Source organism: Miniopterus natalensis, chromosome 7 (assembly GCF_054644295.1).
Source record: "Miniopterus natalensis isolate mMinNat1 chromosome 7, mMinNat1.hap1, whole genome shotgun sequence".
Taxonomy (NCBI): Eukaryota; Metazoa; Chordata; class Mammalia; order Chiroptera; family Miniopteridae; genus Miniopterus; species Miniopterus natalensis.
Window position 1 is genome coordinate 53,310,991 of NC_142087.1, and position 21,912 is coordinate 53,332,902.

Here is a 21,912-nt window from a genome sequence, read left to right on the forward strand (position 1 = left end):
GGTAACCTGTTACCTCAGTGGCGTTAGATATAGGTACCCTATTTCATGGAAACAAAGTGGAGAAAAACACTCATCTCAAAACCAGGTGTTGACGGTAGTCTCTGCAGAGTGCATCAGGGTTGAACTACCTTCCTTGGAGGCTAGAACTTCCTTGCTCCTTGGCTGACACACCTGAGTCGCTCCTGAGACTAGATGGAGACAGATGGCCTTTCCTGGTACAAGGAAGCTGCCGCCAAGTGTTTATAACTATCTGTCATGTACTAGTGTCACCGTGAAAGCAAATATAATGGCTGGATCATTTTTCTAAATTTTAGTTTAGTGCTCTACAGGGTGTGGCAAAAGTAGGTTTATAGTTGTAAGTATTTGAAACAGTTTATTCTTGTATTACTCATTCATTATTGTGTTTTCCATATGAGCAACTGTAAACCTACTTTTGCCACACTCATATATTACACACAGAAATAATACTTTAGAGATGAAAATTTGACCACACTATATTAATTTTATGTCAGGGAAGAATATTTTCAACAGTGATTTTTTTCTGCCTCTCATTGGATTCCTAGATATTTCCAAAAATGTTATTGTTTGGCCCTGGAGAGATAAACGTGGCCTATATGGCTGGGTCTTCCTCACCAGCATTCACCTGGAGGCATTTACAGAAATCGTTGACATGGTATGCTGATATTTTCTGCTAGATACTCTAGCGTTTATAGTACTGGTAAATATGACAACTCCTCTAGCCTCCTGATTCTCACACCTGCAAATAAAATATAGACATATAGTTATATCATGAAATGTTTAATTTCTTTAAATGAATAATCATTTTTCATGTAGGTATTATTCATCATCATGGCCGTTGTCATTCTTACCAGTCATTGAGCATCTTTGTCCCCTTCGTTGCGTGACATGTTTTGACTCTCCTTCAGGTGTAGATACTCTGCTCAGTTACCTAATCCACATGGCAGATATCAGAAACATCTGGTATCCTATTTCCAGCTGGCACAGTAGCAATAGAATATCATCAATCATCAGCCTAATGCATGCTGGTTCCTTTGCATAAAGCTTTTGGACACCACCTCCAGTCCCATATTTCATGAATTGGCAGGAAACTAGATTCCTTGTGGTTCTGTGACTCAGGGCTGCCCCACCTCCCATACCTCGCGTAACTGCTGCTACTTGATGCCACTTGGTCAATTAAACAAAATCTCTCAGAAACTCTACCCAAAGCCAAGGCCCTGCCTGCTGCACCTGCTGTGGAGTTTTTTGAGAGCCTTTGCAAAACATAAGATTTTATTTTTGCCTTGCCATTTTTCTGTCTCTAAAAATGGAAAAAGGCAAAACCTTCCCTTTTTTCCTCCTATAGAGAATATTTGCCTGCAGTGCATTTTCCTGTACCATATTTTAAACCATTAAATAGTCTTAAATCCTTTTGATGTACTCAAGGTATGAATCTTAAGTATACTTAAGTAAAGACAAGGCAAATAATGGCATTGGGAAAGTTGTTAAAGAAGGTTATTCTGTGATCAACAAGATAACTTTACAGATAGTAATTAGGTTTTAAAATATGTGAAGGATCTAAGACTTTACTGTACTTGGCAAGCTAATGAGTTAGTCTGCCACAGTTTCATGGATGTTAGCAGAAGACTAAACTCCTGGATCAGAGACAAAGGACTTCATTACTTATAGCAATAGTAGTAGCCAGAGTATCAGTGTTTATGCCATTTCTCCAAACCCCAGTTCCCACAAGGTAATATGAATAGGCCTAAGTGATACCTGAATGGACACAAAGAGAAACCCTGAGTTTAGGGATTCCAAATCTTTTATAGTGGACAGTTAGCATGTCTTCCCTTTGTCCCAGAGAAAGACATCATCTTTAATACAGTGGGCAATAAACCAACCAGCCCTTTGCTCTCAAGGGAGACACTATCTCTGTCTTCCTAGGTGGTTTGCACAAATCCTTAGGAAGATAGTCCAGAACAAAGGCTATCAGTGCCTCTGTTTGTAAGACTGCAGAACACAAGAGACCCTTGGAGAACTGTTTCCAAGCATTGGATTAGAATGGTTTTGAAGCAACCTTTACAATCAAATTTGCATTCTAAAATCTGTTGAATGTAAACAAAAAAATTAGGTTTTGAACAGTAATTAACTTGTTTGTTCTTCATATAGGAAAAGAGGATCAGGAGCTGCAAGGCCCAGTCTGCTGCAGGGACTGGGGGTGAATGAGTTTTTCTGCATCTCGAGGTGCTAACAGGGAATCTAGAAAGACATCAGTGCTTTTCATTCCAGGTGGGAGCCTTGGGTAAATGCTTCCAGGTACAGTGAGGAGGCTTCCACCGGTAGGAACAGTGAGCATACTTAATCAGTGTGGTACTTTGAATTTCCAGAGTCAATGACTGAGACTGGGAAAGAGCAAAAAAGAATAACTCTCTGGTTCTTTCTAGTATTCTTATCTGTGGCCAGGACCTTGATCACCACACTGCCATCTCTACCGCTCCTCTTTCCCTCTAGCACCCCTGCCTTTTCCTCACCAACCCCCATAAAGTATTTGTGCTAAATGATAGCGTGGGGCAAGATAATCGCACACTGGTTTTTTAGTCCCTAAAAGTATGCTTTTCCAAAAGAATCCCTGGGTTCAATGACCCTGCATCTTATCTGCCTCTCATGGCAAGAATCTTTGGAAGCTTCTGAAGCTGGAACCTCCTCTGAGAAAGTTGCCTCCACTAGATACATTGAGAAGTTCCAGTAGATTTTTGTTGACTTTCTAGATCCATTATCTCTGGATCCCTGTGTATCCCTCTAGATAATCCCCAGACTCAATGTGTTATTTAGCTTTCATGTCTTCTACATTTTTTATCATTGTTTTCTCATCATTTTATTTCAATCTTCTTACTGTTTTTCTGCCTTGCCCCTAAATGGCAGTTTTTTTCCAAGGTCCCTTCTCCAGCAACCCTATCTTTTCATGTCACACCCTCTGGCTATAACCTTGTATCCCTACCTGTGATTCTTAACTACCTACCATGTGCTAAAAATTGCTAGGTCTGCATCTCAACCTTGGCCTTCTTGAGCTCAGGATGTGTGTATCCAACCTTTATAGACATCATCATTTGAATGCTCCTCAGGCACTTCAGACTTACTAGGTGCCATTCATTCAGATGGGGGATGTCACCCATCTCTCACTCATAAAACTGCTACCTTCAAACCTGCTTGTATCTTTTAGTCATCTGGTTAAGACCATCTTTCTCGGCCTAGTCCTGTAAGCTGGAACACGTCTAATCTTTTACTCTTCCCTCAATGTTCTCCCCTACATCCAGTCAATCACCAAGTGTTTATGTGCTCCTTTCTCTCACATCAGCCCTCTTCCCTTTCTGTCACCAATGCCTTAGTCCCAGTCTTAGCCATCTCTGATCTGATTCTCATGGATGTTACATCTTCCAGGTTCTTCTTAGCAACCCAACCAAAAAAAAGGTCATTATCTATACCTTGTTCTTAAAATCATCTAGTGACTCTCCATTACTTACAACATAAAGTTAAGATCTTACGTGGAACTTGAGGCTCTTGGTTATCTAATCCCTACAACCAGTCTTTTACTGCCACAATCACCTCCACATGTCATGTTCCATCAGCACCAAACCACTATCAGTACCTGAAAGGTGCCATGTTCTCTCAGATGTGACTCTGTGCCTGACTGCAACTCTTCCTCTGGGTGCCCACTAGTCTTTTCTTTATCTAGTTGAAGCATCTTCTCTTCTCTAAAGCCTTCTTTGTTTCCTCTTCTGTGTTCCCCTCAGCTTGTGCATACCCTGAGATACAGGGCTTATCTCACTGCAGTCCTTTCCCCTCCTCATGTGTGTGTTCCTCAGAGGAGGGCCCATGCCTGCACTCACCTTTGTTGGTGCTCAATGCTTGGAGCAGAATAGGCATTTAGTAAATGTTTTATGAGCTCATAAATGAATAAGCAACATGAAAAAAAGAAAGTCACATTAATCTACAGAGACAGCTGTTTCCCCTGTGCCCATATATTTATTACATAGGCCATGATAGAGGACACATCTTTGACTATATAGGCACTCTGTAAAGACTAATGAAATGATGGTGGCCTACTGTAGAGAAGGAACATTGACAGAGAGTTGACATAATATATGAGGGCTATTTCTTTCTGAGATTAAACTCTAAAAGAGAGAAAATTCAGAGAATGATTCTTAACAAATTAAAATAAAGGTATTTATTCAACTACCATTTAAAATACCCCTTATTTTTACTGAATTTTTCTTCATTTGTTTGAGATTGAATTTGTTAACAAGTGCCAATAAACTGAATCATTAAGTGGAAAGCCACATCCATTAGTGACTAGATGTAAGTGCGAAAGGCTCAACCTTTGGGGATGGAAATTTGAAAGTGGGATTTCTAGTTGTACCCCAATCTCAGGCTAGCTGGTTCTGCTTAGGCTTGGTATATTCTGCTGGGAGGGAGACTTAATATTTTCCTTAGATGTTAGTTGTTTTGATATTATAATATCTATTGGCTATGACTTAAGAGACCACTTTGGCTTGAAAAATATTTTAAAGAAGACATTTTTTTCACATCTGACTTATTTGTGCCTAGTACAGTACCTGACCCATGAGAGGTCTAAATAAATATTTATGGAATGAGTGAAGTTGCTACTAATCACATTAGAACATCTAATTAAGAGTAACTCTATCTTGCTCAGCCTAGAAAAAATATGAATTAGAAAAAAAAACAAAAACAAAACTCCCTACAAAAACCAAACAAACAACCCCCCCCCTCAAATTCAATCAAATTTTTTGGTAGCTGTTATTATTTTGTACTATCCATTTAAATGCTAGTGTATCCCTTCCAAAATAACAGTTTTTGTGTTGATGTCTTTCCACTGAAGCTAAATGAAAACCTTTTTTGTTGGAACTATGAGGGTGGGTATGGAATTTTTAAAGTGACATTTTCCAAAAGAACTTCTGAAGGTAATTTTGACCATGTATGGTTTCCATCTTAAGAGGTGGCTTCGGCCTGAAAGGTTTAGAAAATCCAGCTCTGAACTTTGAGAACAAAGCTAGGCTTAATTTTGAAGGCATACAAGTGCATTAAACTGAGGAATCAGAATTTTGCAGGTGAGAAAGTATTTCTTTTATAAAGCTTGAGTAAGCTGAGTTTGTGCCCATCCTAAAGAAACTATTCACTCAGAACAGTGATTCTCAACCAGGGGTGGTTTTCCCTCAAGGGACATTTAGCAGTGTCTGGAGATATTTTTTGGTTGTTACAACTGGGGAGGAGGTGCTATTGACATCTAGTGGGTAGAGGCCTAGGAATGCTGCTAAACATCCTACAGTGCACGGGACAGCCCCCACCACAAAGATTTATCCAACCTCAAATATCCATTGTATCGAGGCTAAGAAACCCTGCTGGAGAGTGAATCTGAGTTAACAGCCTAAAAGAACTGGCCCAACACCAAAAGCAAAGGCTAAAGAATTTTCAAAGTTCTGAGCTTTTTCTCTTGGGACCTTTTTCACATTTATGTGATTCAGCCACAGTTTAAAGTCGATGGTGTTAGTTATTAGCTATGAACTGGGGAGGTCCCTGGAATCTACACAGTTTGGAGCAACTATTATAGAACTGGCTGGCCCAGCCCTTGGTTTCATAAGACCTGCCAGAAAGCCAAGTCCTGGCAAAGTCATCGAGACACCATCACAGATTGAAATCAATTGAAGCCACCCAAAGACTTATTAAATTCAGATCTTTCTACCAGCCATTTATCTCTTCAAAGAAAAATTGCATGACAAGAGATTGCAATTAGCCACTCTGGACTCTGCCGTCAGGGACGCTGATGAAAGCAGAATTGGAACGTTCGTGCCCACCGCACATTTTTTTTTTTTTTAAAGAAATGATTATAGTATACTCCTCCTTTAAGGCTTAAGTCACCACACAGGCACATCATGATTCACAGCCCAAGCTTTTCATTCAGGTCATTCGAGGTTCAAATCCCAGCTCTGCTAGCATTTGCTTTGCTTGTCAGTGAGTCCTTTTGGAAGGAGATGGCACAGGCTCAGAGGGTGCCTGAGGGCGGGAAGGGAAGGGATTACTTATAGAGGTGTGCAGAGGGTCAGGGGACCATCAGACTGTGGGGAAGCATTCAGAGACTAGCATCAGTGGGAAAATATCAGCACTGCCCACCTGTAGGCCTGGAGGAACTTAGTGAGCTGCTGGGACTTGGTAAGATCTCTGTAGCTGTGGGAAGGAGCCTATGGGACAGAAACGGTGGCCTAACAACTTCTGCCAAATTGTGACCCCATCTGAAGAAAGCAGGGGCATAAATGCTCCAGCCTCTCCTTCCACCCACCTTTGCGGGTCCCTCCCAGGAGCGCTAACCATAGAGGCCAGCCTCCCAGGGCATAGAACAGAGCAGAGAATGGGTCTGGAGGAGCAGTCCATGAGTATCCAGCCCACTGTGTAGCCCTGGACAAGTTACTTAACCTCTCTGAACCTGTTTCTTCGTTTCTCACATGAGACACTAACCTTCATATTGTTGCTGTGAGAAAAATAAGGTGATATGTATATGGTATCTAGAGCCACCCTGGTACTAGAGTATAGTACCAGGTACTCAATACATAGTAAATTCTACTCTTACTTAACTTTAAGGCCAAGCTGGGCCTAATGTCTAGTGGAATTTCAGGACTGGATGAGGAATTGGTGCTGGGCTTTTGGAGGGACAAAGAGAACTAGCTGGTAGGAGTCGACGTCTGCCCTGGCTGACCTAGAACAGGAGCTGAACAGGCTGAAGTCCTCAAAGCTGCTCTGTACTCATCTCTCCCACCTCTGTGATCTGCATGAGGGGAGTACCAGTCATCTCACTGCACCCTTCCATTCTTTCGACAAAAACACTGAAGTTTTCCCTCTTTCCCTGTGGTTCTCATATTGATGTTCCCATCCTGGCTCCCCAACCTCTCTCTCCTGTGATATCTGTTTCCTTTGGATAAAGAATCCCCATTAGTGACCATGTTCAAGGTCATGGATCCTTCCTACAGGATGGCAACAACCAGGTTCCTTGTTACTTCCTCTGAATACACTACAAATGTCTTCCTTCCTATTATTCCTTCCACGTTACATAAATTACCTGTTACCATAATCCTTCATACAATTTAATTTTAATTATTTCTCCTTCTTTATATTCCCCCCACTCCAACCTTAAAATTTAGTTTAAAGCCCTCTGAGTCAGGTTCTGGCCAAATACTTTCTTCTGGCCTTTGCTGAGTGCGTCCTGGCAGTGCCAAGTTCCCATCAGTCAGTCCACTCTCTCAGGACGTGGTCCAGAAAGACAGATCCCAGGTTTGGACACCTTGTACATTGCCAGGCACTTCTGGCCATGTCCTCCTTTTATCTCCAAACTCACACCCTCCCGCATGGAGAAGGGCTGCCTGGGCACCTGGCCCAGGTGCTCATAATCCCCCCTCCCCCATCCTTTGCTCAAACCCCAAGATGCCGTCAGATCTCTGTCCTTTCTCCATTAGAGGTGATTGGGAGGGGTGGGGCCTGTGGACATTGTGGGGAGCCCTGGTAGCCCCCGACTGACAGGTTTGGTTTATCACAGTCTCTTCTGAGCTGGACTTGAAGGTGGGGCCATGGGGTCCTTGAGGTGTGTGCTTGGGAGTGGGTTCCTTGCCCCTCCTTTCCTGCCATCCCCTTATCTTGAGCCTTCACTGTTTCCTCCTGGCCTCAGCTCTCTGAGGGCAATTCGAGGAGCTCCGGACAGGCAGGTGGTGGGAATTTAGTAGACAGTTTGTGTGCAGTGCCTCAGAGGCAGCCAGCAGCCCTGCACCAGCCCCTGCTCCCTGGAATGCTAACACAGCACCTCTCCCATTGGGTCGTGGGGACAGAAACTTCTTCCTGCTGTCCAGAATCACAATAATGCCCATGTGTTCTCCCAGTGGCGCTGTTTATTCCGTCTGCTCTTGAGCCCCACTGACTGGCCTTCACCTCGTGCTCCTCCGTCTCCTTGTCTGCAGTGCTTGCCTCCTGGTCTGTTTGCTGCACACAGAGCAGGAGCTTCACTCCTAGCTACAGGCATGGCCCAGCTATCCCAGTGGGAAGGGTAGTTTGACTGTAATGCAGAGGTAATCAGGGGTTTCTCAGACAAAATGAAACATGGCTTGTCTATACCTGAAGCAGCCATCACTGCTCTTAGGGTAAAGTCCCAAGTCTCTCCTCACCTCACCTTGCAAGGCCCATGGCCCTGGCCCCTGACACTGGACATCTTTCATTCCTCCAGCAGGCACTGTGCTCTGAGTCTCTGCACATGCTCTTCCCTCTGCCCAGAACATCCTCTTGTCCACTTTCCCCCCTTTTCACTCCTTGTCAACTTTGGAGATTCTGCTTAAATGTCATATTAGTTGAGACACACATATCCCTTCCCAGGTCTTTCCAGAGACCCTTGCCATACCCTCCAGGGCACCATGCTTTTGCTCTTAGAACAACCATAACGATAAATATTTTTACTTGTGTCTAAAGGGAGCCCAGGGCTGGGCTTTCCCTGTGTCCATTGGTAGTTGAGGTGGCCCACCTTTGCCATGCAGATGCCATGGAGAAAGGGTAGGATGTCTTTGCTCCTCTGTAATCTCCATGACAACAAGAGCCAGGTCTGTCTGATGTTTCACTGTCTCTCTCACCACCGACACCACTGTTGGGCTGGAGAAAGGCTCATAAGTACTGGGGCTAGCAACAGTGGGAAGCTGTGAGCAGTCCTCACCCGGCGGTGTTGGCAAATACCTTACTGTCATTAGGACTTCTCCTGCAGACTAATATAGTTCCTCCCTTTTCCTGGGGATGCGCTAGTATAGATGATACGTTTCCCTGTGTCTGCCCAGAGAGTCTGCCCGGCTTGGGACAATGACTTAAAACAAATGATTGTGTGTGTGAAAGGGGGTGTTGATGAGGGAGTCCCTGATGAAAGGTAATGGGAAAGGGGAACAGAAACATTCTGGAATTTAGTGTACTCTGAGGGAGCTTTGTGAGTATCGGTGAGAACTCTGTGAGCAGATGCTGGCCCAGGACCTCGCTGGGAGCTTTTGGACGTGAGAGGAAGGTGTAGTCTTGGCCCTCAGGGACCTTCTGCCCTTGTTCCTGTGTTTGATCAATACAGCTCGAGAAGGGTTCTGCCATGGATCCTGGCTGCTCTCTCCAGGGACTCCAGCACTTGTTATTCAGTGCCCTCACTTGGGTCCCTGGCCACATACCACCATGACTTGTTGATGGGTTTTTATGCCTTGTGTCCTAGCCAAGTGGTGAGCCATCTGAAAGCAGGGATGAGTGTTATGTCGATGACACAGGTGTTGCCTGATGTATGCAGCATAGAAGTTATGGGGAATGAGCAGCTGTGTGTGTCTGCTCTCTGCCTTCACTCTCTCCATTCTTGGTGGTTTTGCTTGACTTGAATATATGTGAATAGTATTATTTATTTATTTATCCTTATGCAAGGGCATTTTTTCCATTGCTTTTCAGAGAGAGTGGAAGGGAAAGAGAGAGAGAAACATCTATGGGAGAGAGACACATCAATTGGTTGCCTCCTGCACGTGCCCCAACCAGGGCTGGCAATTGATCTGGCAACCAAAGTGTGTGTCCTTGGCCAGAATCGAACCTGAGACCCTTCAGTCCCCGGGGGGAAGCTCTAACTACTGAGCCAGACCGGCTAGGGCTGAATGAATAGTATTTAATTTGTTCATCAATAAGACAATTTCGATACCACAGTTTTGCAGTCAGACCTTGTGGACACCGAGTCTGAGTTTGATCAGTTCTGGGGATGACTACCTCCCCAGCAGTAATGAAAAAGAGAAACCATCCTATAACCCTAGTGGTCAGATCATAAATCTAAACGTCTGACTCCAGGAGTTGCAACCTGTGGGGATGCAGTTGCCTGTTAATTCCCAAGAGTGTGTGGCTTTCTCGAGCTTGCATGTCCATTGCCACACCTACCCAGGCAGCCACTGGCTGTTTCATCAGCGGGCAGAGTCACTGCTTAAGCAGAAGGAAACAAGACAGTGGGGTGCGTGCAGGCTAGAGTCGAGCAACCATCAAATCCTGGATCCTTCCTACTTTGTCTGCCAGTCTCTCGGGGATGGGGAGTAGACACACTTATGGCAACCAACTGCGCCCATCTCCCTGTCAGTGATAAAACCACACCGAGGCACCCTCGCCAGTTTGCGCCATATGCTCACCAATTAAAACTCAAATGCATGCCACATGCTAGGCTGTAGGAAACACATTTTCGTTTTGATGTGGCTATTCTGAAGTTAATGTGCGCAAGAACAGATGCTGTCTGTCAACCAAATGATGACACTGCTATTGTTGAAACTATGCTTTTGCCGTGTTTGAAAAATGGAGAGGGTTTTGTATCTCTTTGCTAAATACTCTATTATCAGATGAAAAGAAATTACCACAACAGTTCCTTCAACACCAAAGAGAATTTTTCTCAAAGGCAGGCTCACTCTTGCCCTGCACCAACCCAGGTTTTGCTTTTAAGAAAAAGTGCCTGACACACCCATTCTTAAGCATGTGGATTCACATTCATGGTTGTGCCCTGTGGTTTCCTCCTGTTACTGCCAGCCATTGCGTCTCTGCCCAGAAACTTTACCCTCATATTGCCAGTTCCTATAACCGTTCCTCTTGGAGACACCCAGCAGGGATGGCCAGTAGACAGCAGGGGTCTTCACTGCCCCAGCCTCCCTCCAGTCTCCCAGGGAAGCAGACTCATTAGGCTAGAGTCCCCAGCACAAGGTGTGCAACATGTCATCAAGCTACAGGCAGGCAGAAGGGAGAGGTCCTCCATCCTGTACACCCAGTTTTTACCAGAAGGGCACTGGAGGGGGGTCTCACCGAGGAGTCTTTCTTCCCTGTGGGAGTTGGAAGTTATCCAGGGACAGAAGAGGAGGCTGGCATCTCACCTCCCCACTGCCTGCCTCCCTCCCTCCCAGATTCCCTGACGCAGTTTCAGAGGAAGGCAGCCTGAGAGCAGACGAGGGGCAGGGCTGCTGGACCCAGTGAGTACTGGCATTATGACTTCTTGCTGGGATGCTGAGGGCAGCCAAGCCCCCTGCCCAGTGAGGGCTGAGCTTTCCTCTTCCATAGTAATGCCACTGCCTGGCCTACTGGGGCGCTGTGCATACCCCATTGCCAGCCATCCCTGCTCACCTGAGCTGGCAGGATACCCCCATAGAGATAGAGCTCCCAGGTCTGCTTGTTCTTGTAGGGTCTGGGCAGGTCTCTCACAGTTCTGCCACATGCAGATCCTATTTGAACTTGTTTGTGCCTAGGGCTGGAGCTCACACTCTTGGGGCACAGTGCCAGGATTCCAGCAATATGGCTTTGCCCACATTGGTCAAAGACCCTAAGGGGTGATCTGTCTGACTCTCTGGTCTTCATATATGGCAGTTGGCTCGGAATTTTTTTGGTATTCTCATTTTGTTACTGATCCATAGCTCACAGCTGAGAACTTTGCTCAGCAAAAACATGCAAAGAAAGCCACACTGTCATTCCCTGCTCCCTAAAGGATGGCACACACAGGGGCAGGAGCATTTACCTTGGGACAAGCATCAAGTCTCCAGTCTTGATAGGTTTACAAATAGTCTGTACCCATGAGGGATTCTTCACATAGCTTTCAAAGTTATGGACTAATTTACATTATGAGCAAACAATTCAAGGAAAGGCCTCATTGGTGTAGCCACTGATAAAACATGGGGCTGCTACTTGCTTACTAGCTTGATTCGCCATGGATTTTTTTCTCTTTCCCCGCAGAGGCAGAAGGATCATGTATTAGTTTTCTATTGCTACATAACAAATTAGCACAAAAATAGCAATTCAAAATGGCACCCGTTTATTATCTCACAATTTCCATGAGTCAGAAGTCCAGCATGGCTCAGCTGTGTTCTTGGCCTTGACGATCACAAGGCCAATCACAAGGCCACGATCAAGTCTCTTATGGGGAGGCCCTGGGAAGAATCCACCTACAGGTTTATTCAGGTTGTTGGCAGAATTCAGTTTCTTGTGCTTGTGAAACTGAGGTCCCTGTTTCTTGTTTTCTGTTAGCCAGGAGTCACTCTCAGTTTCATTCCTTGTCACATGGCCCCTCCATCTTTAAAGCCAGCAGTGCCGTGACTTCTGCTTCTAATATCTCTGACTTCCTTTTCTGCTGCTAATCAGAAAACATCCTGCCTCTAAAGGTTCCTGGGATCAGATCACGCCCACCTGGGAAATCTCTGTATTTTAAGGTCAACTGACTTGAGACTTGAATGTCAGCTGCACAGTCCCTTCCTAGCAGGGCCTAGACCCGTGTTTGATTGAATCACCAGGAGTCTTGGGGGGCCATCTGTAGAATTCTGCCTACCTGGACAGCACAGAGAAATCAACCTCACACCCATCCTCACACTTGTGATTGTATCTCCATTGTTGTCTCCACCAGCGAGCACCCAGGACCCTGCAGCTGAGCCGGAGGCAGAGGTGGGGCAGGTGGCTGATGAGGCCCACCACGGAGTAGCCCCTGCCCGCGTGGGGACCGAGAGCGAGGTGGAGCAGGAGCCAGAAGAGCGCGCCTCCCTCAGCGAGAAGGAGAGGCGGAACGAGGAGGTGAACGAGAGGGACAACTGCTCTGCCTCCAGCATCTCGTCCTCCAGCAGCACGTTGGAGAGGGAGGAGAAGGAGGACAAGCTCTGCAGGGACAGGGGAACTGGTAAGGAGGCCCCCTTTCTCCATTCATATTCCAGGGAACCCTGGGGCGGGGGACCCAGCTCGCTGGCCTCTGAGGTGACCAGCTAGCGCAGCTCACTCACCTGGCTGTGTCACCTGGGGTCTGGAGGTGAGGAATGTGGCCACAGTGTCAGCCAGCCAGCCAGCCAGCAGTTGTCCCCATAGAAGGGGGACCCCGCACCCTCTGCCATGCTGTTACAGCATCACTTCCACGGGTGGGAAGTGGCCAGGTAATGAGGGCAGCAGAGGGCTTTTCCTGAGGAGTAAGCCCCAAACTTCTCATTTCCTTCTAATTGTTCATAGTAAGTGTAGCTCTTTTCTGATTTAAATTTAGAGACCTGCCATGTTATCTACTCACTTGAAAGAGTTTTTTTTCAGTGAAGTGTGTTAAACCATTATGACAGCATTTCAGAACAGTGCAAATTTGTTTAAAAAAGAATCAAATGAGGACTTCCAAAAACATCGTTCACAGTGTGCTGAGGTCCATTTGATGTAGTCTACTGGAACAGACATAATTTAGATAGTTTTCTACAATATACTCAGGGCTATGCTTTTCTTTGGTATAAAGTACATGTTCTTCCTTATGGAGTGGTATCTTTTTGGTATTATATTTGATACTCAGTTCACCTATATAATGGTGACTTTATGATTAAGGATTAAATGTAATGTTAGTCCTTAGTAGGGACTTGGGGAGGGAGCCACAGAGGGTTATAGGAAATGCAAATAATTTATATAATCATTTGAATTTTTATATGGGAAGCCATGGAGTTGGTTTTTCTACCCATGATTTGAGTGCTGTCAGAGTGGCAGGGAGCCATCTCTTTCGACAGTACTCCTCACCAGTGGAGGCATGTCTTACAGGCCAGCCTTCATTAAGCTATGGAGTGACATGCATTCAAGGAGCCCAAAGGATAGTATGAAGGCTCCTCAAAGGCCTGCCAACCAGTGGCATGACCCAAGCCTGGCTTGTTAGTTCACAGACTAAGAATTCAATTGTCTCTGAAGCATGGGTGAGTGAATGAAAGTTGAATGAATGAATAGAGCTATATGTCTCCCATGAGATCTGTCAACCAATGGCTTAGTCTAAAATAGTTAATAGTTGAATTTTCACCAGTTATAATATATTAGATTATATTTTCTATAATGCTAGTCAAAAGACAGAAAAACTTTATTAGTTATATCTTAGGAAATATTGCATTGAAAATCTTGTGTTTGGTTGAAGATGTATGTGCTAAGAGGTATTAAATATTTGAATACTTAATTTCTTTCAAAGTCAGATTACAGTTAGTCTTCCAAATTCTACTTGTTTATTCAAATTTAATGTAATTATGGTCATAGTACAAGGTGTTGGGTAAGTCTTCTTGATCAGTTTGGCCTTAAAATGTTTTATTTATTATTAATAGCTTTCAGAATTATCCCTCATAACTATGTTTAGCAGGCCTAAAACATATCAACAAATTGCCTTAGTAAAAAGAAGCCAGGGAACAGAACTTTCTTGGATTAGATTGTCCAATATTCTTCCAAATAAGGACAACTTTCCAAAAATGGAGACTCTGCTCCCATTGACTTTCCAACAAAAGCTGGTAGTGTCCAAGTGCATATACTCAGGAATTAGGGCTTTGCAGTGATTTTTCTGCCTCAGTCTGGTGTTAAGAGATGTGATCATGTTTATATGTGATAGCAGCTTTTTGGTTCTTAAAAAATCCCACTGCTCACAGACACCATTAGCAGCTGTGGAATCAGGACAGCTCTCTCAGCATAGCTCTTGCTTTTCAGAATGTTCTCAACTAAATCACAAAGACAAACAAAATGATTTCTAATCTTATTCTAATGATTGTATCTTATATCTTATTATTTCAAAATGAACTTGTAAGGCTTGAATGAGATTCAACTTATTCTGGTTGCATTATTTTCTTTTTCTTTGTTTCAGATGCTCCATTTCATGCCTTATCGTATGGAGAGGCATTATCGAGGCATTATTGTAGCATTCATCACATTTTGTTGTAATTACTTGTATAACTGTCTTTTGTCTCCACTTGAATGTAAGATTTGTGAGGATAGGGATGTCTGTCTTATTCATTGTGAGTTCACACTTCCTAGCCAGGTGTTCGGAACATAGTAGGGACTCATAAAACCATTGATGAATAAATGAATGAAGAGGCATCTGGCTAAGATGGAGAAGCTCCATTGCTCCCAGGTTCTCACTCTTACAACTAAAATATAAACACCCTGGGCATAACAGAACAGCCAGTCATAGGAAGACTCTGAAAGGTGGAAAGACTGACAGACTGTCTAGGGACCTTCAGACTTGAATGGCGTGGCAATGAAGCACCAAGTAAAGTTTATTCCTCTAGCTAAAGGATTGGGAAAAGCATTGCCTAACAGAAAAGAAAATCTTTTTGGCTATTAGTACATTTCCTGCCCTCCACAAGTGCTACTGGAAAATCTGTGACTATTCTACTCCCTTCAGTAGTTTCCAAATAACCAAATGTGTCAACCATGAATTTTATATCCAGCAAAAGTAACCTTTAAGAATGAAGGGAAAATAAATACAGTTAAAGAAAAACTAAGAGAAACTGTCACTAGCAGACCTACTCTTAAAGAATGGATAAAGGAAGTTCTCTAAACAAAAAGAAAATGAAGATAGAAAAAGACTTGAAATATCAGAAAGGAATAACAGAATGGGTAAAAATTGGGGTAAATTAAAAAGGTTATCTTTTTCCTCATGAGTTTATTTAATCATATTTGACGGTGGAAGCAAAACTTTTAACATATTTGATATTGTGTTCAATATATGTAGAGGAAATACAACAATTATATTTAAGAATTGTGGAGGGTAAAGGGATCTAAATGGAAGTAAGGTTTTTACACTTCAAAGTAATAAAACATCAATACCAGGAGACTAATGAGTTACCGTATATACTGTAATACCTAGAGCAGCTGCTAGGAAAATTGCACAAAGCAATGTATTTTCAAACACTGTAAATCAAATTGAAGTTCTAAAAAATGTTCAAGTAAGCTACTGAGACCAAGAAAGGAAAAGCAGGAACTGAAACAAAGGAAGCAAACAAAACAAATAAAATGGCAGACTTAAGCATGAACATATCAATAATTAAATTAAAAGACTGAGATTTGCAGAGTGGATAAAAACGCAACCCAACTCTTATGCTGTCCATACAAAACTCATTTCAAATATAATGACATGGGCAGATGAAAAGTTAAAAGCTGGGAAAAGACATAGCATGCCAGCATTAATAAGGAAAAGCAGGAGTAGCTATATATTACTGTCAAATAAAGTAGACTTCAGAGCAAAGGAAAAAACTAGGGACAAAGAAGCACACTACCTAATGATATAAGAAGACCTAAGTGAATGAAGAGAGTAAAGGAGAAAAACCAGCTTTTAAAATGTTACCTGATTATGCTCTTTTTCCCTCTTGCCAAAATAAGAAACTGCCAACATTTCCCAATAAATGGAGAAAGAGTGAGGCAATCTTGTGAGAGAGACTTGGCCACTTTATTTGTTCCAGCCTCCTGGCATCAAAGTAGTCTCCCTATTTACGGGACTGTATGACCTGTTGTAGGGACTCCAAATAAGCAGATTTTTCCATCCTGTGCTCAGATGCCGTCTTCTGTCTCTTTGATGGTGGTTATCTTCTAAGCGTTTTTTGTTTGTGGAACCTATAAGAGGACTCAAAAGCTCCCTGTTCTGTTGTTGGTCCCTTGGTGGGGTGAGGCCACAACACAGAGGACAAAACTACACTGGAAGAAATAGAGCACAAGGGGCCTTTGTGCTTCCCCTCTAAATACCTCCTCTAAGATCAAGGCAGAGCTTGGGGGAGAGACCAGTGTCCTCCCCCATCATGCTTGATCAGGCTCTTCTCCTTTGGTAGAATGAAAGCTCCCGATGCTCACGTCCATGGCCTAGGTCCCCTACTACCTCTCAACACAAGTATCCATGAAGACCCTGGATATCTGGTGGAGCTCACATCCTGAAAAGCCCACCCCACAGTCCTGCTGGTCCTTAGGAAGCAAATGCAGAGGAATAACATTCTGACCATTCATTCATTTGTGCTAGATGCTGGGGATACAACTGTGAACAAAACATACCCAAATCCCTGCTCTTGTAGAGTTTATAGTCCAGTGAAGAGGATAGTTTAACAAGTAATTATAATTGATCCAATGATGGGGCAAAGACAGCAATAAAACAAATAAGAAAAATGTGTGGAAGGTTAGACAGTAATAAGTTCTCTGGTGAAAAATAAAGTAGGAAAGGACAATAAGCAGTGTTGGGAACAGAAAGGGTTGCACAATTTGTGGTTGGGGAAGACTTCACTAAGGAGGTACTATTTGAGCAAAGGCACAAAGGAGGTTGAGAAGAAAACTGTGCAATTAACTGGGTGCAGTTTGTCTTGGATAAGCAAAGGCCCTGAGGCTGGGCCATGCCTGGTGAGTTCTAAGAATGTCAAGGAGCTACCGGAGCTGGAGGTTCATGTATGTATGTCGGGGGGTGGGGGGAGGGCAGTGGTAGATGAGAGAAATTAAGGTGAGATCACACAAGGCTTGTGAACATTGCAAGGTCGTTGGCTTTTTGTTTCAGTGAAATGTAATACTATTAGATGACTTTGAGCAAAAAGATATGATCAAATCTTTGAACACATCATGTGGCTATTGTGCTAAGAACTGACTGTAGAGGGGCAAGAGTTGAAGCTGAGACCAGTGAGACCTTGCAGTGCTACAGGCAAGGAACCACGCTGGCTCAGCTCAGGGTTGTGACAGGGGAGGTGATAAAAAGAAAGATTGGATTCTGGATATAACATGATGATTTAGCTAAAGGATGCCCTGCTGTGTGGGATAAAAGAAGAGGAGGAGTCAGGATGACTCCAAAGTTTTTGGAATTGTCAGAAAGATGGATGAAGTTTCCATATCTGAGGCAGGAAACAATTGCTGGAGAAACAGGTTCAGTGAGGGGAATGGGGGTGAGGGCAGAAGGTGGTATTTAAAGATTGGATGAGATGGTGACTTAGTGAGTATAGATGGAGAAAAGAGGTCCAAGGACATCTCAAGGTTAAAGATAAGGAGGAACCAGCGCAGGATACTGAGAAGGAGCAGCCAGAAAGAAGGAAGCAAACCGGCTGAGTGCTGTGCCATAGAAGCCAAGTGAAGGATAGAAGTAAGGGAGGAGGGCGTGATCAGCTGGGGCTAGAGCAACAGGCAAGTCATCCTTCATCTGGAAAGAAGCAGCTTTGAAAGGTGGTGGGAGCAAAAACTTCCTGAGACTGGTTCAAGAGAAAATAAAGAAATTGGAGATAGCAAAAAACCCCCCACCTTATAAGCATCTTTACTTATTTTATTTTTTCCAACACCACTTATCCCCTCTGTGCCCTCTTCCACCTCCATCCACCCCCTCACAGCCCGCATGCCCTCACCATACTTGCTGTCTGTGTCTATGAGTTCTATGTCTTTTTTTCTTTTTTGCTCATCTTGAAAGGAAAGGAGAAAAGTTGGATTACAGCAGGAGGGATAAGTGGAGTTAACAGAGGTGTGTTTTTATACTCTGTTCATGTGCTAGTAGGAAGGTCTAGTGGGAGGAGCATGGGAAATCAGAACAGAGAATTGCTTGGAGTGGGTGTCAAATGCACAAGTAGAGCAATTGACCTCTGCTAAGAGGGACGGTTTATCAGCAGTCACAGAGGGAGGTCATGGTTGGTGTTCAGGTGCAGGTGGGAGGGTGGAGGAGGAATGAAGATCCTGGAAGATCTCCTCTGACTTAGTCTGTTATGTGGTTGAACTAGAAAGCAAGGCCATGCTTGTGTGAAAATGAGATGAGTGAGGGAGGTTAGAGGAGAGAGGAGGAGTGTGACAGGTCATCTAGGGGAGGTCTTAGATGAGACTGCCAGGCAGCTTTAAGGGTCTCCTGAAGACTAGTAACCATGAACTTAAAGTGCAACCAGCAACATGGTGTGTGCAAGCTTCGCCAGGTGATTTGAGCTGCCCTGGTGCAGATGTGGAGGAGAGGGAGAAATGGAAATAACTCCATAGCCTTTCCAACACCTCTGTTGGGGAGAGAGCATCTTCCTTTCCTCCCTGTGTCCAGTTAGCACAAAAGCCCCTTGGTTGCCTGTGGCTGGGTGGGTCCTGACCAGCTGTCATGGGTGAGTAAGAAAAGTCAGGAAAATTTCTCCCATGAGCCTGGGCAGGAACCAGGAGCAGTGTCACGTCTACAAGAGTCCTGGGTCCTGGAGTAGGTCATTGGGAGTTAGATGCAGCATCTCCACCTGGTCAAGAGCGTTTTGTCAGCCATGACCACCTTCCCCTTCGACTGTCTTGTTTCAGTGTCTTCTCTGAAGTGGCTCTGTGTGGGAAGCCCGCATATGACCTCATTGGTCTTCTCATGGTACTGAGGCTCCTGCCACTTTCTCATTTTTTTCTCTCCTATATGCTTTCAGGTTTGTGGTCCGCGGGTGTTCAGGATGCCAGTGTAAATGAACAGTGCGGCGACATCCTCACCAACAAACGGTTCATGCTGGACATGCTGTATGCCCATAACAGAAAGCCCACGGATGACGAGGAGAAGGGGGAGGGCGAGCCCGCGGGGACCGAGCAGGGAGCAGAGGCGGTGGCCAGCCTGGCCAGCCGGATATCCACCCTGCAGGCCAACTCTCTGGCCCAGGACGAGAGTGTCAGGAGGGTGGACGTTGGCTGCCTGGACAATCGGGGCAGTGTGAAAGCCTTTGCGGAGAAATTCAACAGTGGGGACCTAGGGAGAGGGCCCATCTCCTCTGACACCCAGCCCAATGACAAGGTCCCGGAGAAAGCACCCGCACAGCCCAAGACGGAATCTGACTACATCTGGGACCAGCTCATGGCCAACCCAAGGGAGCTCAGAATCCAAGACATGGATTTCACTGACCTGGGGGAGGAGGACGACATTGATGTCCTGGACGTGGACCTGGGTCACGGGGAGGCCCCGGGGCCGCCTCCCCCGCCGCCACCTACCTTTCTGGGTTTGCCGCCCCCGCCCCCTCCGCCCTTGTTGGACAGCGTGCCTCCCCCTCCAGTCCCCGGTAATTTATTGGCTCCTCCTCCAGTATTCAATGCTCCTCAGGGCTTAGGGTGGCCCCACGTCCCCAGGGGTCAGCCGGCATTCACGAAGAAAAAGAAGACCATCCGTCTGTTCTGGAATGAGGTGCGGCCTTTCGAGTGGCCGTGCAAGAACAACCGCCGCTGCAGAGAATTCCTGTGGTCAAAACTGGAACCTATAAAGGTGGACACTTCCAGGCTGGAGCACCTGTTCGAGTCCAAGTCTAAGGAACTGTCCGTCTCAAAGGTACCGCTAGCATCCAGCTTCCTAACTTGCAGAGTTGTTTTCTGCTGTTGAGTAAGACTGAAAGATTTGTTGTATATAAAATTTCCTTTGGGCTGCTTTTGCTATTTGGTTAAAAAAAAAGTGGTTAGTATAAAAATCTGGCCTTTAATATATTACTCTTTGTGCCACATCCTAGGAGTAAGCTAAATGAGTAAGGGACCTCAATAGCTAACATAGACAGCCACCTACTAACACCATTAGGCTTTCAAAAACCCAAATAACCTGGAGGAAAAGACAAAAACATTAACCCAGGAATATTAGTATAGCCTGACAGCAGATGTTGACCTCAACTAGAGGAAAGTAGACTTGCTAATTTATCAAACATATGGACTTTATCCAGGAGATGTAACTAGTTACTCTTACCTTCTTCGATTATAGCTAATAGTAGTAGTTTGAATCTCAGCTGTAACCACACAATGCTTTTGCAAAGTCAGTAAGTCAAGTGACAGTTCTTTGGATAACCGCTGGCTGAATCAGCATGATGCAGCTATCTAGATGTTTCCAAATAGCCACAGAGTTAGCATCCTGCAAATATTATACATCCATATAGATTTCTAACTTTTCCTAAGTGAGAATTCTGTTGGCATTGCTGCTGTGGTATTTTTAATAGAGATGTTATATCAACTTTTACAAATGGAAAGCACTGTTCATGAAGTTATTGGGCACTAAAGATAAAGTCATGGTTAATGAAAAAAGAAGCTGCAACGTACTGGATCACAGATTTTATTTCTAATGAGATGCATTCATAGGGTCTTCTTTACATATCTTAAAGAACTGCGTGTTTTTTTTAAAACCTTTGTGATTCTGGGTGTGTTACAGTTTTAAAACAGGTTTAAGACAATCCTCTCTTCTCAGGAACTAGGGGCATAAGAGCACACTTTGTAAAGTATAATTTAGAGTGAACATTTAAGAACTTATTCTCATGAATTAATTCTAGCTCCATGTGTTTCTCCATTTATCATTGTTTTGGGTGAGTATAAAGCTGCCTGAGTCTGACTCCCTGACCTGCCAGTTGGGCACCTATTCTGAATCAAAAAGTATGTGCAGCATCCTCAGGACAAGATGGCTCTTCAGACAAGGAGTCCAGTGACAGAGCTAGTGCCTGTCACCTCTGTCTTTTGCTGACAGGTCAGATAGTAGAGCTGTAATCGGTCGACTTCCTGTTAAAACTCATGTTGTGTGTGTGTGTGGGGAGGGGGCCTGGAACTATACTTGCTGCTCTTCCCAAGTTGGCCTTTGCCCTGGTGTCGATTTCTCCCGTCTCAGCGAGGATGTGAATCTACATCGTCTCCAGCCTCAGGAATCCCCTCAAGTCAGAATTAAAGCTTCCTCCTGCCTGTAAATCTGAACCACTAGGATCCAATACAGAAAATCATGCCACATCAGCCCTCTCCTTCAGCTGAAAGTGGGCCCCATTTTGTCCTCTCTAGAAAATGACACCAGAGTCTCTGTGTGCTGACTTTCCCAGGACTGGTAACACGTGGCGCTGAGCCATCCATGTGTCCCTTTCAGTTCTTAAAGTCAGGTCTGGCATTTGGAGAAGACAGGCTTGGCTTGGTTAAAGCAGCAGTCTCTGGTTGCCAGGAGCTACCCAGCATTTCACCTCACTCATTCCATTCTCCTCCGACCTGCTGACCTAGTTGGCCTGTCTCCCTCCTCCCCCTCCTCCTTGCATAAGCTCTTCTAGGTCTCCCCTGGTTGCTCATTGCCCTCCAAGGTTGCTGAAGAGGGGCTGGCCTTTGACTCAGGTTAGGAGGAATATAAGGGAGTAACAGTTTAGCAGTGAAGGCCCTTCTGACCTCATT

At 44.6% G+C, this 21,912-nt stretch overlaps 1 protein-coding gene across 2 annotated transcripts in view; it reads left to right on the forward strand.

Annotated features, from left to right (window-relative positions):
• Positions 1-21,912, forward strand: part of FHOD3 (formin homology 2 domain containing 3) — a 396,157-nt gene that overhangs the window by 322,694 nt on the left and 51,551 nt on the right. For both annotated transcript variants that reach the window (XM_087819066.1, XM_087819067.1), the window contains 2 exons: positions 12,458-12,724; positions 19,188-20,068. In XM_087819066.1, the coding sequence (XP_087675192.1) occupies positions 12,458-12,724; positions 19,188-20,068 (1,148 nt within the window). The remainder of the gene's footprint in view (positions 1-12,457; positions 12,725-19,187; positions 20,069-21,912) is intronic.